Source organism: Myodes glareolus, chromosome 17 (genome assembly GCF_982192425.1).
Source record: "Myodes glareolus chromosome 17, mMyoGla1.1, whole genome shotgun sequence".
NCBI classification, from domain to species: Eukaryota; Metazoa; Chordata; class Mammalia; order Rodentia; family Cricetidae; genus Myodes; species Myodes glareolus.
Genome location: NC_142042.1, coordinates 51,152,471 through 51,170,499, shown reverse-complemented (window position 1 = coordinate 51,170,499; position 18,029 = coordinate 51,152,471). Strand labels below are relative to the sequence as shown.

At 35.3% G+C, this 18,029-nt stretch overlaps 1 protein-coding gene across 1 annotated transcript; it reads right to left on the bottom strand.

Annotated features, from left to right (window-relative positions):
• Nucleotides 1-529: 529 nt before the first annotated feature.
• On the bottom strand, nt 530-16,627 carry LOC125406419 (acidic mammalian chitinase-like). The gene is made up of 11 exons (XM_087897427.1): nt 16,558-16,627; nt 14,023-14,052; nt 13,303-13,504; nt 9,914-9,970; nt 9,099-9,264; nt 3,473-3,597; nt 3,191-3,314; nt 2,741-2,926; nt 1,817-1,936; nt 1,589-1,730; nt 530-624 (listed from the first exon to the last, which is right to left on the bottom strand). Exons 1-11 carry the CDS (start codon nt 16,580-16,582, stop codon nt 530-532), a joined length of 1,272 nt encoding a protein of 423 aa, XP_087753553.1. The 5' UTR covers nt 16,583-16,627.
• Between the last annotated feature and the right edge of the window lie 1,402 nt (nt 16,628-18,029).

Genomic DNA, 18,029 nt, shown 5'->3' with positions numbered 1-18,029 from the left:
AGTATTTTATGACTGCTGACTGATAATGAATCACTTTCATAAGGATTATGGCAGCCAAGAGGTTGCTCATCTTATGGTGAATAATACATTGCATAGAATCAGAACTAATTACAGTCAGAAAGAATTAAAATAATAGCAACCATAAGAAAAGAAGACATGGGATCAGTAGTGAGAAAGATTGATGGGACCCGAAGAGAGTGGGGGACAAGTAATGTGGCATGGATAAGATAAAAATGAATTGTATAGATCTATGTAATTATCAAATAAAAATAAAAATACTATTTTAAAAAGAATAAATAAATATGAGTTTTTGTTGAATTATCAAATAACTAAAGACACTCATGTTCTGACTGTTGATTTTATTTTAGTATATTGGGTACAATTAAGATGATCTTAGAAAGGGGCTCTGGGAAAGGGTAGCAGATAGTGTTCATGTTTAACTCAGAAGTGTTGACTGGTCTTGATGAGGTATTCTGTCTGGCAGTTCTGGACTATGATTTCATTCAGGAAGAAGCATATGGTATTTCTGTTATTTGCTACTGAGTAGCAACACAGGCTCCAAGATCTCAGAGCTGCTATTCCTTCTTCCAATCACATTGGTTGGAGTAGAAGTTACTTTGCAACCTAAAACATATAATATAAGAAGAAATGAAAGCATAATCTGACTGCTGTGAGACTAGAAGAGAACTGGAATGGGGAGGGAGGGATTATGGTTACAATTAACAAAAGAGTCCCTAGGGTGAGATCACAAATTGCAAACAGTAATTATATCAAGCCTTTCTAGATTACGATTTCAAAAATCATCTCCCTTTGCTGTATAGTTTTATGTCAACCTCACACAAGCTAAAGTCATCTGAGAGGATAGAACCTCATTTAAGAAATTGATTCCATAAGATGTGGCTGTAAGCAAGCATTTTAATTAGTAATTTATGGGGGATGACCCAGTCCATTGTGGGTGGTGCCTTTCCTGGGCTGGTGGTTTTGTATTCTATAAGAAAATATGCAGAGAAAGCCATGGGGAGAAAGTCAATTAGAAGTGTTCCTCCATGGCATCTGCATCAGTTCCTGCTTCCAGATTCCAGCCCTTCATGATTCCCTGCCCTAACTTCCGTAATGAACAATGATGTAGAAGTCTAAAGCCAAATAAATCCTTTCCTTCTTAAGTTGTTTTGAGTCAACCTTAACTAAGACATTTCCCATATAAGTCATATAAGAACTACCCACTGAACTATCCAGTGTATACAAAACCTTCCTGGGGGATGTGGCTATGTGTAATAAAGAAATGCACTTTAAGAAAAAAAAATTCTGACGTTAATATAGACATCAGTAATTTCCATAAGTGATAGTTTAGATTTGTTAAAGCACTGGTTAAGGCTTCCTATTCATTATAAGATGGTAGCTAACCTAGAAACAAACAAATCCTAAGTAGTCCTGACTTCTTGTAGAATATAAAATGACTGGCATAGTGATTAGTAGTTGGGGGAAATGATAAGAATAGCACTGGGAGAGAGCATAGGCATGCCAAGGCTTCCTTTGAGTTGATGAAGGAACACTTAGCTACCCTCATCATGGTTTCACTGCCACTTACTTGCACTGTACACTTTGAGGGCTTTCTTCAAGGTGGAGGTCAGGGGGAATTTGCCCTGACCACAGAAAGAGCCAGTGAAGTCATCCATATCAATAGCCCAGATCATGGCACCTCCAAAACTGTTATTCTTAAGCCACTGAGCCTGGTTAAGGAGAAAGAACAGCAGGAGTCACATTGTTTCCAGGGACTCAGAGTCAGGGCCCACCACATCAGCACCACTGGCCTTACCTTGATATGAAAGCTCTTAATATTGTCATAGCCAACCCACTCGTTACCATGGTAGGCATACGGCACTTGTTGAGCAACATTCCAGACCTGAGTGGCACCGTTGTTCAGGAAAGTGCAAATCTTAAAAAAGTTAAGAATTTCAGATCCTTTAAATATTAATTCCATGTAAGAAAAAGTGTGTATACATAGTTGTTATCTTTCCTTGTCTTATCTCCACAAGACTTTTCCCAATTCTCTAATTGATTACATTTGTAGTTAAGAAGATTCAGATATGCTTTCTTTTGTGTACTGGATATCACATCCAAGGTCTTGCCAGTAGTAAGTGCTTTACCATTGATCTTCATCCTCATTTTTTTTGTTTGAGAGAGGATCTCAATCTGTATAGCTTAGACTCACTTCAAAATGGTGCTACTTCTGCCTCTCTTTATCAAATACAGAGAAAATGAGTGTGAGGCATCATACCTGCCAAATATATGAATAATATATCACTGTGTAATATAAGTCCATTTTTATTTCTCTGATACTGGAGACTGAATCTAGTACTATATATGTCCTAGGAAAGAGATGAACAACTGAGATATATCTCTATCTTAAGATACTTTTTATATGTTCACAGATGATCAAAATTTTAATTTTGTTAATTTTTAGTTCTGGAATTCATAGTAATCTGAGACTTTTGATTGTTTATATATTTATTTATTTATGGAAATATACAAATGTTCTTAAGAATATGGTGTGTAAATTGGAAGGACAGTGTGTTACTAACTTCTTATCATTTTTGGTCACTTAGAGACTATGGTATCAAAATTTAAGTCTTTGAAATAACATTCTGCTTAGTGCAAGTAGGAGATAAAATGAAAGAGTCAGAATATTTTTCAGGTTATGTACAAGAAATTCTCAGGGCACATTAAACCACCTACTGACCTCATAGTAGGCCCAGAGTCCAGTTTTCTTTGTGTAGGGCCCTGGATGGCCACCACGGTTGCTAGGTGCACCAATTCCAGTTTTAGAAGAGTCACTCAGAATGAAGGTGTGTCCATATGCTGGGAATCCAACAATGAGCTTCTCAGGTGCTGCCCCTTTGTTCTTCCAGTTGTCCATGATGTATTTCTGCAGTGGCAAAAGTTAGCTGTAGGATCCAAGCCACTAAACACCTATAATTAGTTATGTTAGATCTTCCTTCTATCAGTTCAAATTTCTCCATGTTAACTTAAAAGTGATTAGGTAGTTTCTTCTAAAAAATATGAATTTATAGTCAATGAGACATTATTTGTGACTTAGGAAGATAACATTTGCATTATTTGTGTTGATGTTTCTTTTTTAACCTAAATCTCGATATGATTTGTCTCTTCACTTATCTGTGTGTTATCTTACTATGTTGTAGAAGGCCTTGATGCCAGTTTCAGTTGGAGATTTGTATAATGGACTGTTTTCTCCAGTGTAGCCTTCCCAAGCTCCATGGAGGTCATATGTCATGACTTGAATATAGTCCAAAGACCTAGGTAAGAGGAAAATTCTTAAAATCATATCATATGACTATTCTCCATACCTATCACTGCAAAGCACCTCTGAGCAAAGACTTTGGGCAGCAAGACATGCTAAGGAAGATAAAACTCTGTTCACACAATATAGTACAGGATAATGTGCATCACTCACTGTGACAGTTGTGGGACCTCATGGCCAGATTTGATTGTGGAAATGGCACCATCAACTGCGGCGGTGACCAACAGTCTGGGCTTTTTATTCTTACTCACCTCCCTCTCAAAAGCTGTACGTATTTCCTACAGAGTAATAAGGTATAGGATGATATCATTGAAACTAATTTAACTCCTTAGAAAATACATGTTAAAGTGCTTTTACATATTTTATCTTAATTTAGTATGTCAGCATATAAATAAAGTCATGAGGGTAAATGGTGTTAATAAACTTTACAGATGCCTAATATTCACAGGTAATAGAGATTTTTCACAAAGTCACACAGAAAGCTAGTAGCCATTTAAAAACTAAGATAAAAGTCTTAAATATCAATCAATGTGCCCCAGCATCATCATGCTCTGGAACTACACTTTCTTTTATAGTCTGGACCCAACTTTCCTTTGTGAATAAAGCTGTTTTAATCTATTCAACAGGTGACCTATTTCATGAAACTGATATCTATTTCAATGTAATGGAGAAGGATAAATAGCTGGAGATCACTTTCAGTACCAGATAATACTCTGTTGATATGTTCTATTAGTCGAATATTATTTAGGATATTAGATTTTACTATTATTACAACTTTAGTTTGGAGTACCAGAGGTATTGTAATAGAATTCCTCAGATAATTGCCTCATAGATAGTAGTTAAAGAGAGTAGAACATTTAGTTTGAAGAAGCAAGGTGTTTCAGTGTCTCCAAATATTGAACCTATATATTTTCAGATGTGTGATTTTATTTTCCATTGTGTCAATGAGGGATATAACCTATGTCTGGAAATTATTAATATGATTGGAGTCATCTTTTAGCCAAGAGTCCAGACACTGGTTTTGATCATTAAAGCTGTTCAACAAAAGTGAATTGCTACTGTGGGAACTTCATAAAATATACACACACATGCACATGAATAAAAATAGTTAAAATGTAGTTATTCATTAAGGGGCAACAATTCCCCTACTAGATACCACCAGATAACAAATTAAAAGAAATATGACAGAAAAGAGTTGTCTTTTTGGGGATTGTTGGCTACTGAACTTGAATAGAATAGTTGCTTTCCCAAGATTATTGGTAAGACCCTATTTCTGAACATATTATGTAAATAAGTCATACAGAGAAATCAAGAACATGGAGAAATCAAGCTGGTACTCTCCAATAAGCCTTATTCTTTCTGACTAGCTTTTGTGGTGCTGGAAAATGCTATAAATACTACTGAAGTGAAAGATAATTATCAATCCTACACAACTGTAAACTCTGAGACTTATAGTAATGACAGAATTGACAAAACATGACTGACAGGCCCAGTGGTATACTTCCTAATTGGATTAGGGCACATTCTACACGATAAAGCACATACTCAGCATCATTATAAAAACAAAGAATTTGTATCTAGACAGTATATTCTAGGGAAGAATATATCCTTATTCAGATAAATTGACATAGTATTAAACCAATTCTAAATTATCTATAATTATACCCAGAGATTAAAATATCTTCCAGACCTCATCAGAGAAGCTTATATTTATAGTAGATGGATTAACACAAAGACCCACGCTAGACCAAAGTGCAAAGAAGAAACTATGTAATGTCCAACCCTAAGTGGGTCATCACAGCCTCTACCCAACAGTTCATAGGTCTTTCCAGAAGTAGGGCCAGGAAGATTATATTAACTCAAAATGGTAGATGACCACAAGGAAACACTGCTTTCTGCACAATAAGGGCAGATATACATATTAATTCATAGAGATTACAGACTATGCATAAGGTCTAAAGAATGCCAAACCAGACAAAATCCCAGGGTACAGAGGGGAGCTAGACCCAAAGTCAAATTCCTAGCTAAAGATCTGTTGGCTAGTGATAAGTGCTGGGATGAGGACAGTCAGTTTTCTCTAAAGGTATAGGTCATAGTAGATTGCTCATGCTCCAAAAAGGGTCACATCCCCAAGATACATAGGCAGAACAAGTTGGAATGAATGAGATTTTAAAAAGTTAGGACAGAAAGTTTGTTGAATAGGAATGGAAGGTGGGTCTTAGGGGAGTTGGTGGGATGGCAAATATGATCAAAGCACATTATATGAAATTCACAAGGAACTAATAAAAGAGAAGAGCCAATGGGGGAAAAGAGTAATCTGGCTTTTCCCATAATGACTGATTACCATTAAACATATTCAGAAGTTGACTGATGATGTGGTGTTTGACCTGTTATAAAAACACGAATCTTGGGCTGGAGAGACCACTTGGAGATTAAGAGCACTGGCTGCTCTTCTATAGGTCTTGAGTTCCATCCCCAGCAACCACATCATGGCTCACAGTTATCTATAACAAGATCTGGTGCCCTTCTCTTGCATGTAAACATACATACAAGCAGAACATTGTATACATAATTAATAAGTAAAAGTCTTTAAAAACATGAATCTATCTTGAAAGAATAGTCACAAAATACACGGCTTCCTTGACTTTTACTATTCCATTTATTTTTTTTCCTTGGTGATAACCTAACTTAGCTGATGACTTCAGTACAATGTGTCTAGTTAAATACTTTGTCATGAACTCCAGGTTGTATTCATCCTATGCATTTAGCTAGTCCAGATATACTATACACATGTTCAGTTATAGGTCCTGTTTACATTCTTCTATTCCTTATTCATTTGTCATTTTACTTAGCATCATCCAATCTATTCTTCAATGTGAGAAACCTGAGACTCCTCTATACTTTAGATTTCAAAATCATTTATTATTCTTGATTATTTTTATTCTCTTTTTATTTTTGTTCATATTCTCCCTTCGGTGTTAGAGCCATTTTTGGGGCCTTCACCACCTTCTACTTGACTTAATTCAAGATCTTTCTTTAATTTACTTACTTCTTCAGTTCTAATTTTGTTCTATGGTGAATATTAAACCATTCGTTCAAACAGAACATTTTCATCATACGTATATACCAAGTACTAAAATTCTTTCATTGTCTTGAGGATAAATTTCAAGGACCTTAACCTAATAACCTAGGTTCCACATAATTTTATTCTTCTCACCTCCTGAGTCTCACAAGCTTGAGTTTCACTTATATGTGTTCACATATTCATCCATCTACATACATGCAGTACCTATCTATCATTAATTGAATAACACCAGACAATTCTTCATCACTGAGATGAAAAATATTTTATTTAGTATAGTGGTTTGAATAAGAAATATTACCCATAGTCATGGGCATTTGAGTAGGTTCCTAGACAGCAATTTGTTTGGAGATGTTAAGGTGGTACAAACTTGCTAGAATATTAAAGTCATTGGGGTGAATCTGAGATTAAAATCTACGTCTACTTCAAGTTTTCTCTCCCTGCTTCATGCTATGGTTCAAGAAGAGCTATGTGAGCTCTCAGAATACTGCCCCAACCACCACTCCTGTTGCCTACTACCATGCTGTCCACACCTTTATGGACTCTAACTTTCTGGATCTGTAAGGGAAATAAAAGCCTTTTAGTTGCTTTGGTCATGGTATTTTATCACAGCAACAACAAACAAATAATAAACATGGAAGCCCTTTTTAATCTTTCTTTGAACATTTATGTAGCCATACTGTTATTTTTGTGCCTTATGTTAATTTGTCATGCCATTTATCAAAATATTCCTTAATTATTATGTTCTAATGATTTTATTTACTCCTTGAAAATTTCACACATTTTAAACATTCATTTCACTCCCCCAACTTCTCCAAGATCCTCCTGCACCTTCCTGTTAATCCATATTCTTATTCTCTTTCACTTTAAACAAAAGAAAGCATAGACTCCAGGTTATAGGCAACCTACTCTTACCATGGAGCCTGCTCTGGAATGTAGTTGATATACCCAGTATCACATCATTAAAGGAAAATAATTTTCTCTCTTCTAGTACCCGTGAATTGCATATAGCTCTTTGGCTTAGGATGAGATTTTACACCCATTTCACTCCTTCTCTGTTGGAATTTTGTCTGGGTTGAGCCTTCGCAGGTCTTGGCATGCTGGCACAGGCCCTGAAAGTGCTTATATATTTATCATTCATGTGTCTAGAAAACTCTATTTTCTCAAAACAATTCACCATCTATGGCTTTTTAAAATAAATATGCCTCCTTCAATTTTGGATTTCTTTGTTAACTACTGCCTACTCCACACAGAAGCTTCCCTTATGAAGCTTAATTAAGCGATACACTGCTCTATGACTATACCAATGTATCATTAGGAGCATAATTTTAGTAACTTGGTTACTAAAATTGTTCACTTGGTGAAATAATTATTGCCTGTTGTCCTATAGGGGCCATGAACTATTTACTTAGGTTCTTGGCCTTTTTAATATTGTCAGGTATGGGTTCTTCCTTATGAAACAGATCTTAAATTAAATCAAGAAGTGTTTGGTTACTCTTATAGCATTCATGTCACTATTGCATCAGTGGAGATAAGCAAGCCACAACAACAATCTGTCTTCAAGATATCTCTACTGATAATTCATACCTGGGTGATATTAATGACTAATTTTCTCCTCTGATGGTTTTCATAGCACCCTCAAGGACTATGAATACTAGCTAGCAGGAATGAATTTCTCATCTGACTACCATCTAGATGTCTCTACATTGTATGACTCAGGTATGTGATACCTTCACCAATAGGGTTTTGCCATAAAGTTGTGAAGGATAACCAATAGCATTGGCAATAGCTTACAATGTTTGGGAAGTTTATGGGAATCATTGGCCAACAACTCAAGAAGTTGTTTCTCATTTCTGATTTGGAAAGGTTGTATTTGGTAGCTTATGATCATAGAGGAGATATTGTATTGTACACTTCCATTATAAAGTAACTCCACTTCATATATGTGGGGGGGTGCTGAGTGTGTGTTTCTAGTACTTGTGGTATCTACATCAAAGAACAAAGAAAATATTGAGATAAAATGAATTGCAGGTCTTAAGATGTATGAGGTCAGGAGCTGAAGGAATGCCTCAACAGTTAGGAGCAATGGTTGCTGTTCCAGAGGTCATGAATTCAATTCGCAGCAACTACATGTTGACTCTCAGCTGTCTATAACTGCAGTCAATGGGATCCATTGCCCTCTTAGTGTACAGAAATACATTAAGACAAAATCCTATGTAAATTTCTTGTGTTTAAAAAAAAATATGTGGTGAAAATGACAAAAATGTGTTTTTTGAATGTAGTAATAATATTTAAGAATCTCTTCAACACAAAGACTATAAATCCAAGTAATGTCTAATTTTGTTGGAAAAAACTTGGAAAGACTATTTCCTCAAAATTATCCACAACGTATGGCAATAAAATGAATATGCCTTCTTCAATTTTGGGTTTCTTGGTTAATTATCATCTACTACAAATAGAAGCTTCTTTTATGAGGGTTAAGTGATGCACTACTCGATGGCTGTAGCAATTTGTCATTAGGAGTCACTTTGTAACTGTGTTCACTTAGTGAAATGATTGTAGTCTGATGTCCCGTCGGGGATATGATTTATTTACTCAGGTTTTTGGCTTCAGTGACATTGTCAGGGGTGGAATCTTTGAAAAGAGAAACCTTCGAATTTTCCAATAACAACAAAAAAAGATTCCTTCTTTCTTTACCTGTATCAGGACAGTAAAGAGATGCTTGTCCCTAGGAGGGCTTCCATGACAGCCAGGATACTGCCAAAATAAGTTCAATCCATCAAAGCCATACTTGCGCAGGAATTTGATAACTGAAGTAATGAAAGACTGCCGACTCTCAGAAGTAGAGACCATGGTAACAAAACTAAGGAATAATTAAAGTAAATCATAGTAATACTTCAAGAATCTGAACACATTAGAATACAAATGTTTTATTGATTAATATCTGCCTCTGAGCCCTTTCTACAGAGTCAATCAATTCTGTGGGTTTCTCTGGACATCCTGCTATAATGCCTGCTCTTGGAAGACATTTCATTTATCTATCCTAATCTATCCAATATCTATCCTAATTTAAACACGAAGTACACACTAGTCTTTTAGTTAGTTTTGAGATTCCAGTATAAACATTCCTTTCTTTCTTTCTTTCTTTCTTTCTTTCTTTCTTCCTTCCTTCCTTCCTTCCTTCCTTCCTTCCTTCCTTTCTTTCTTTCTTTCTTTCTTTCTTTCTTTTTTTTGAGACAGGGTTTCTCTGTAGCTTTGGAGCTTGTCCTGGAAATAGCCCTTGTAGACCAGGCTGGCCTCGAACTCACAGAGATCTGCCTGCCTCTGCCTTCTGAGTCCTGAGATTAAAGGTGTGAGCCACCACCTCCCAGCTAAAACAGTTCTTTAGTTAACATATTTACTTAGTGGTAACCCTTAGTAATTTATGTAACATAGTATAGTGTAAGGTAACGGAGATCATGCTGTTTGTCTTTAGTAGTGAATGAATGAGAATCTCTCTGCAGAGTACTTACGGAGCAGCTCCAAAGTTCCAGCATCCAAGGGACAGGAGGGTTTTCAGCTGGTTGTTCCTTTAGAGCAACAGGAAAAAGAAAACTCAAATCCCAACGGTCCTTCTAGTTAAATGGCACTGTTTGTAGTATTGAGCCTTTTCATCTGATTCATTGTTTGCATGATATGATAAAATAAACCTGTGAAAAATTTTCTCCTCTACTGAAACTTTTATTATGAATTTTTTTGCAATGCCATTATCCTAAAGAACATCAATGCCACTTGTACAAATCTTACATAAGGTACAGATTATTATATATTCATATTTTTATTTTTTGAGATAATAATATAGCCAGGCAGAGGTGGCACATGCCTTTAATCCCAGAAGTCATGGAGGCAGAGGCAGGCACATATTTGTGAATTTGAGGCCAATCTGATCTACAGAGTAAATTCCAGAACAGAGATACAATGAGAAATCCTGTCTCGAAAAACAAAAGAAAACAAAAGTAATTATAAAATAATGACATTTCCCCCTTGTCTTTCCTCTTTCCAAATCCTCCCATATACAGTTCCACACTCTCCTTTAAATTTATGTCCTCTTTTTCACTAATTGTTAATATATGCACATATGTGTATGTTTGTGTGCATATAATATATATAAAAGAATTTTATACACGAGCACTATATCTACATCTCTCCCATCCTTTGCTTTCTGCACTCCAACTCCTCCCGAGCTCCTCTTCCAAAATACTTGCAAATAATGTACTATTTGATATTTTTAGTGCTCACAACTTAATAACACAATTATCTCAAATCCTGTCTAATGAAATAAAATGGTACACCTTAGTTGAGATATTATGTTTTCAGCATTGCTGACACTTAATATAAATTCAGTGGGTTGGAAATATACACATTCTTGGGAATAGCAGTTCAAAATATCAACTTCCAAAGTGCAAGGTTCATAAGAAGACAACACTAAACTTTTAAGTGCATTGATTCCTCCTCCTCAGAATCCTAAGGAGGAAGATTATGCTGGAATAGGTATTCACATATTATCAGGTTATCTGTGATGCGAGAAATCTAAGAGGTTTTTGCCACTATAAATAATAACTTATATTCTTACAGCTGTATGCATGATAGTATCATTAATTATGGTAGAAGTTGCCTGTCTTCCTTGTCTTACACGTTAATATATTTAATAGATCTGTAAATTACAAGTTACCAGGAATTGTTTCATTTTCCACAAAAGATTATTCTATTAGAATGCAGAAAACTCTTCTGATGTGGAATCCCCTTCTGTATGCTGTGAATATGTCTTATTACCACTGGTGATTTGGTCAATAGCCAGGCAGAATACAGCCTGGTGGGAAATCCAAATAGTGAGACAGGGAGAAAGAAGTCAGAGCCTGCGAGTCACCAACAGCCACTGGACAAGCAAGATGTAAGTAACAAGCCATGAGCCTCATGGTAAATATAAACTACTAGAAATGGGTTAATTTAAGATGTTAAACCTAGTTAGTAAGAAGCCTGTGTCATTAGCCAAACAGTTCTTAAATAATATGAAGCCTCAGAGTGGATATTTGGGGACTGGTAGACAGGAAAGAAATCTCTAGTTACAATCTTCTGGTTGTTGGGCTATTTCATGTCTAATTCATAGGATGTTCGACCTCTCCCTTTCTGACACAATTAATTGTTATCATGGTGGTTCTGAGTGATTATAAACACTAAGAAAGGAAAAATAGCTAATATTTAAATACTAAATGGACTAGGTGATATATGTTATGTATATATTTATCTGAAGGTAGAATTGTGAAATTGCACCACTACCTCATATCAAATGTAAAAACCAAACTAATGTAGATTAATGACACAAATGTAAGTTGTGAAACTATAATACCCCCTGAAAGGAGCATGAGTAAGTCTGCACAAATTTGGCCTGAACAGTCATTTTTTTTAAGAAAGATATCCAGAACAACGGAAACAGAAAGAAAGATTTCACTGGGGTTGCATCTTAACACATCTTCTCACAACAAAGCAAACACAATCAGCAGACTAAAAAGACAAAGCTGGAGAACAAGAGGAAATATTTGAAGACCATTTATCTGGTAAAGGGCTATTATGCAATATATATCATAAACCAAAACCTCTGAGAATAAACAACCTGAGTGAAAAATGGGCTAAAATCATGATTGTAAATTTTTAAAAACAAAGCAAAGCACTGGTAAATATATGAGGAAAGTACCTTAAGTTCATACAAACCAAAAATAATTTGATTAAATAATACTGAAATATCACTTTCACTGACTAGAATGACTATAATAAAAATAATAAAACATGACAATGTTGTCAAAGAAATTTATAAAGAAAATATTTAGATGTTATTGATACAGGTATAATTTAATGTTGCCAATAGAGAAAACAATCTAAATAATCCTTTAAATGTTACAAATAGAATTGTCTTTAAATCCAGAAAATTGACAAGTTGATTTCTTTCCAACATATGTGAAATCAATGTGTTGAAGGGATAGTACTGATACTATAAATTTCACAAAAATGTAAGATATAAAATCACTTATTGTGTCCTCAGGTGAATAAGTAGGCAGAAAAGATACACTGTATGTAAGCACTGAAGTTCAATCATAGAAAAAATGAGAAATTTGTTATATATAACAGTGTGCATGAACATAGGGGAGACACTGATAAACAAAATAGGTGACATACAGAAAAACAAGAAGTGTGTGAGTGAACTTTTGAATATTTAAACTCAGATGAAAGAGGACTGGTACTTATCACAGCCTGGTCAGAGAAAAGAGGATTAGGTTAGCAATACATACACGATGTACAAAATCTAATTGATATAGAAAATGCTATTTCAAGATATCACATTTATTCAACGTGTTTTTTATAGTTAATAAATAATAAGCAGCATTTTAGAAGCTTTCAATAGTAGATTTGACTATTAAAAGCAGACTGTTCAAGGGCAGGCAAGATGTCTCAGTGGTTACACGTACTTGCCCTCGAATCTGATAACTTTAGTTCTATTCCCAGTGCCCGCAAATGTAATGAGAGAGCTGATGCTGCAAACTGTCCTCTGACTTCCACATGTGTGCTGTGACATGCTTGTGAACGTTCATTCTCATCTACAGATGCAATAAATAAATGTAATACATTTTATACATGCGTTCAAGGCAACACAAACATTAATAAACACAAGAAAATTTTGTAATACATAAATGTTTCCAACTATTATTGTTTTAGTGATAAAGTATGTCATTTTGTGGAAATAGAAGGCATCAACTGAGTAACCGAGTCTCTACCTCAAATCCATCAACTCTGTACTATTAAGAAGCATTGACATGTGGCAGCTTTTGACCTCATAGACACCAAGTTACACATCATCTCTTTCCCTTACCTTTTCTTTAAGTTATTAAAGCTTTTGTAGTCATCTAAGGCTTTCTTTTTGGTCATGGTGATATTGTTTTTCCAAATTCCAGCAAAGGAATAGATTAAGTGAGTACATAGGCAAGGATCAATGTCATCAGGCTTAATACCTTCCACATCTGACTGATACTGAGCCCAGTTGTTGAAGTAACACATCAGCTGGTAGGAAGAGTCTGTGAGAACTGAGGAATAAGAATAACAGGCTTTTATAGAATCTGATAACCTGTGTTCATAGTCTGTCCCTGCTTCCTTTCTTTCCTATACCTCAGAAGCCTGATTTCTGGTTAGAAGTGATTGTTGTGAGAACTCTCACAGACTGACACATAGTTCAAACATAAGAACAGCAAGTGATTTAAAGTAGGTCATATTCAATTTGGAAAAATTCATTGGGGGAGTTTGAATTCCTTAGACTTGTAATAATAGGGATCCAATTGCATGTGGAGCTAGGTAGATATCAGTTTATAGCTCTCTAGTGATCATGCCATATGTGATAACAGAGATAACAGAACAAACAGTGGACTCTCCACAAAGTTAACCCATTTCCTACTGTATATTACCTCTTGGTCATGTTTTTTCAAAAATAAATATTATAATATAATTAATAATCACCTATATTAAGAATATTGGATTATAAGTAATTTAGGGAGACCTGAGGCTCTGTTAATAATAAAACATAGAGCCAATGACTTACCCAGATGGGCATTCAGTAGGAGGTTGAGACCTAGAAGCAGAAAACACACATTTACCTGCTATTCACTGAGATCTAATTCAGAAGTGTGTAGACCTTCCTGATTATTATAGATTGTCACGTCCTCAGTACTACTTTTCATCTCTGCCAAGTAGTGAGCATTTTAGCAAATACACCACCCAGCCTGTTTTTTCAGTACTCAGAACTAGCCATGAGCCTCTCTTCTACCTTCCATGTTATACTTTTATTGAATATAAAGCCTATAGAAGATGCTGAAAATACTGTAAGAAATGAAATATCAGATATCTTTATACAACAGCTAGTGGGTATTAGCCAGAAAGCAAAATGACAGTTTCAAGAAAAGAAACCATTTCAATGCTTACACAGAGAAGCATATTTTTGGTCTTCAGAATAACAAACACCAAAGCTACATGTGACTGCTTCTCTCTTGCCTCTGTTCTGCATTATTATTTGCTAAATCTGACATAGCTGCATACTTTACTCAGTACATTTAAAGATTTCTTTGGGGCCCCGCAAGAATTCTTTCAGAATTTCATCCAAGTGCTAGTTTAAATGTAATTGTCCCCCATGATCTCATAGGGAGTAGCGATATTCAGAGGTGTGGCTTTGTTGGAGTGGATATGTCCTTGTTGGAGGAAGTGTGTCATTGTGTAGGCAGCTTTGAGGTATTCTATGCTCAGGATACCACCCAGTGTCTCATTGACTTCCTTTTGCCTACAAGGTATATAACTCTTAGTTCCAGCACCTGCCTTCATGGTGTGATGCTCCCTGCCATGATGATAATGGACTGAACCTCTGAAACTGTAAGCAAGTTACCCCAATAAAATGTTTTAATTTTTAAGAGTTGCTATGGTCATAGTGTATTTTCACATCAATAAAAATGCTAACTAAAGAGCCCATAACTCTTTAAAAATTCCCTAACCAATCTTGAGTCTTCTACCCGAAAATTATCATTATTTTTATAAGACCAGTCTGAGAACATTTTACGAAACTTCTTACTGAGCCTAGTGCTAAATTGGTATTCAATGTCTTCTTCTCTCTCCATGATGTTTTAGATCAATGCACTACTTAAGTATAAATGTAACAATGTTTCTTCTTTAGAAGCCATTAACTGGGTTTTAATAAACATTAAAATTATTTTTTTAAAAGAAAAAAATACAAATTCACTCTATTCAGGGATCACATGTTCAAATCTGCCTCTCATTTCAAAGATTGAATGTACTTAGCCTCATGACATACAAAGCATCACCTAAAGCAGAGAATTAAATTTTTCATATGAAGCCTTGATGCTTCTTGAAAAACCCTACGAAGTGATGCCAGAGTAACAATGACTTAAGATTCAAGATGCCTCTACTCAGATTAAACACAGTACAATTTCCTATGGCAATGTCTTACTATGGAACTAAGGCTAGTTATGTCATAGAGTTTCCCCTGTCTCAGTAACTTGAGTCTTGAAATTATAGGCTTGAACCACCATCAAGCTAAACAGATCACTATTGCTCTATTTTATAGATTTGGTTGATGTTTCCATCTTAAAAATTTCTGAAGTTCAACAAAATTTGGAATTACAGATTTATTGCAGCTAATAAGTTTTGTAATTACCTAAAATATCTATAAAATCATGCTGTATGAATGAACTAATTTCTAAGGGTTACACTTTATGTTATTACTGATTTAAAAGACTCTACATGGTGGCTAAGGAATAATTCTACCTAACTTCTTACATAGTTTGGTGACAGTACCACTGGTCTTCATCTTAGACAAATGTATTCTATGGACATAGCCAAGTAAATAAAAATAATACCTAGAAAGAAACTTAGTTCACTCAACAGAGGGAAATCATGACAAGAAACACAGCTAACAACCTAGGGCTAGGGGAGCCTTGGACCTTGGAAAAGAATGTCCAACTTCCACCTTACTAAATCAGCATATTTCCTACATACATAAACATATTTAACCTTCTACCCATAGGTAAATATTGTTCTTACCTCTCATTAAACAAACATCTCCTTGTAGCAGATTGAGACCATTACAGAAAAGCACAACTGGTAACTGATCAAAATTCAGAGAACAATTGACTATGTGGTGTCCAGCCCTAGCTGATGCATCAATATTATAACTCCTGTATCAAAGTCTCAAGTATAATAGTAGAAGATATGGTAGAAAAATCAGAAGAGCTACAGGAACAGGAATATTTCTATGAGATTTTCCCTCGTAGAGATGTGAGATAAACTATACCTGTGAAATCTCATCTGCACTGTGACCAGAAAGGAGCACCAATATCAATATTAACATAAAAGAGGGTAATTTCACTTGTCCTCAACCCTACACAAAGAACTATGGCCAAGTAGCAAATGTTGAGAGTAAGAAAAGTAGTCTTCCCCAAAGCAAGTCCTGAAATTGGTAATCCAATAGCAAGCAGTCATCTCAAACATCATATACATATCAATATCATTACAAAAATAATTATAAAGAAATCAAGTAAGAAGAAGTCTCTAAATCTGATTATATACTCACTAATGATGAGAATGAGCTTGAACATGGTTGCCGTCAGTATTGACCCAGCACAGTCTTGATTAGTTTTATATAATATTTTTGTCCCTAGTAATCACAAAGATTTTCAAAGAAAATGTTTACTAGACTATATGTGTGGCTAATTGGTAAATCAACAGGTCCCTACTCATGATTCCGCTTTTAATGCCATGCCTCCTAGCAGGAGGTAGAGTACACAGTAACACAAAACACTCTCATTTCAATAACCTTTCCCCCACATCCCAAGGCTGGTAAACATCTGTTAAGATACTGCCATCAGGGTTTATTTCACAGAACTTTTATACCTGGCATGAAAGTATGTTTCTATTGGCAGGTAAACAATAAAAACCTTTGGAAGTTATTAGCTTTGCTTGAATAATGGTTGGTTGTTCCTGAAATTATTCACATGTAATTTATATGATCAGTGCTTAAAAACCTTCCTTTTCCCTATTGAGGGGCCACTTTCTCAATATTTCTTTCACATTTGTGTTTTCAGGGTGGTCATGATTTGGGGGATTATGGATTCCAAAGAATGAAAGCTACATGTATAGGGAAAGTAGATATGAAGTGCCAAGAGGTAGAAGGAACAACTCAGGCTGAAAGCATTAGTCAGAAATAGAAATTTAGGAATCATCAGAATAAAATGTATATTTAAGAATGTTTAGTTAAGCCAGGATGAAAACATAATTGTTTAGACTGAGCTCAGGAGCCCTCCCATGTTTAAATACCAGAAAGATGAGAAATCAGACAAGGAACTGATGAACATACAAAAATAGAAAAAGATGAAGTGATTTATGACAGAAGTTTTTTGAAGAATGAGGTAATCAACTAGGTGATGACTCACACCTATAATCCCTGCAATGGGAGGCTTAGGAAAATTTCTATGAGTTTGAGCCAAGCATGGACTACATAGTGAGTTCCAGGGTAGCTTGAACTATAGTACTATCTTGTCTCCAAAACAAAGAAGGAAGAAAGGAAGGGAGGAAGGGAAGAGAGATGTGAGAGAGAGAGACACAGAGAGAGAGAAAAAGAGAGAGAGAAAGAGAGAGAGAGAGAGAGAGAGAGAGAGAGAGAGAGATATTCCCATAATGTCAAATATTATTGACTGATAATATTTCTATATAAGTACATATCTGGCTTATAATTATTTCTAAATGCTTCACATGAAGAAAAGAGCATATGAATGCTGAATGAACAACTGAAAAGGAATAGTTGTGATCACTCACAAAGTATCATCATACTCTCTGCTGCTTCTTTGCTCCAAAACAAGATGGCTGTCCTAAAAAAATGAAGGAACAATAACAACTTCTAAAGTCCTCATATTGGTAGAATAGTCATGCTGAGAAGTATCACTTCATCTATCTAATGTCATATTTATAAACTCCTAGGAAGAAGAATTTCAAAAATTAGAAAGTTGAGGTGAAAGTTTAAGGAAGCAAAAAAAAGCCAGGCAGAAA

Bases quoted from the DNA above. Each gene is read 5' to 3' on its own strand.
- LOC125406419 (XM_087897427.1), bottom strand. From the start codon at position 16,582: ATGTTCAAGCTCATTCTCATCATTA. The intron at 13,505-14,022 runs GTAAGTCATTGG...CAGTTCTCACAG, and splicing joins CCTACTGAATGCCCATCTGG to ACTCTTCCTACCAGCTGATG. The intron at 3,598-9,098 runs GTAAAGAAAGAA...ATTACTCTGTAG, and splicing joins TCTTTACTGTCCTGATACAG to GAAATACGTACAGCTTTTGA.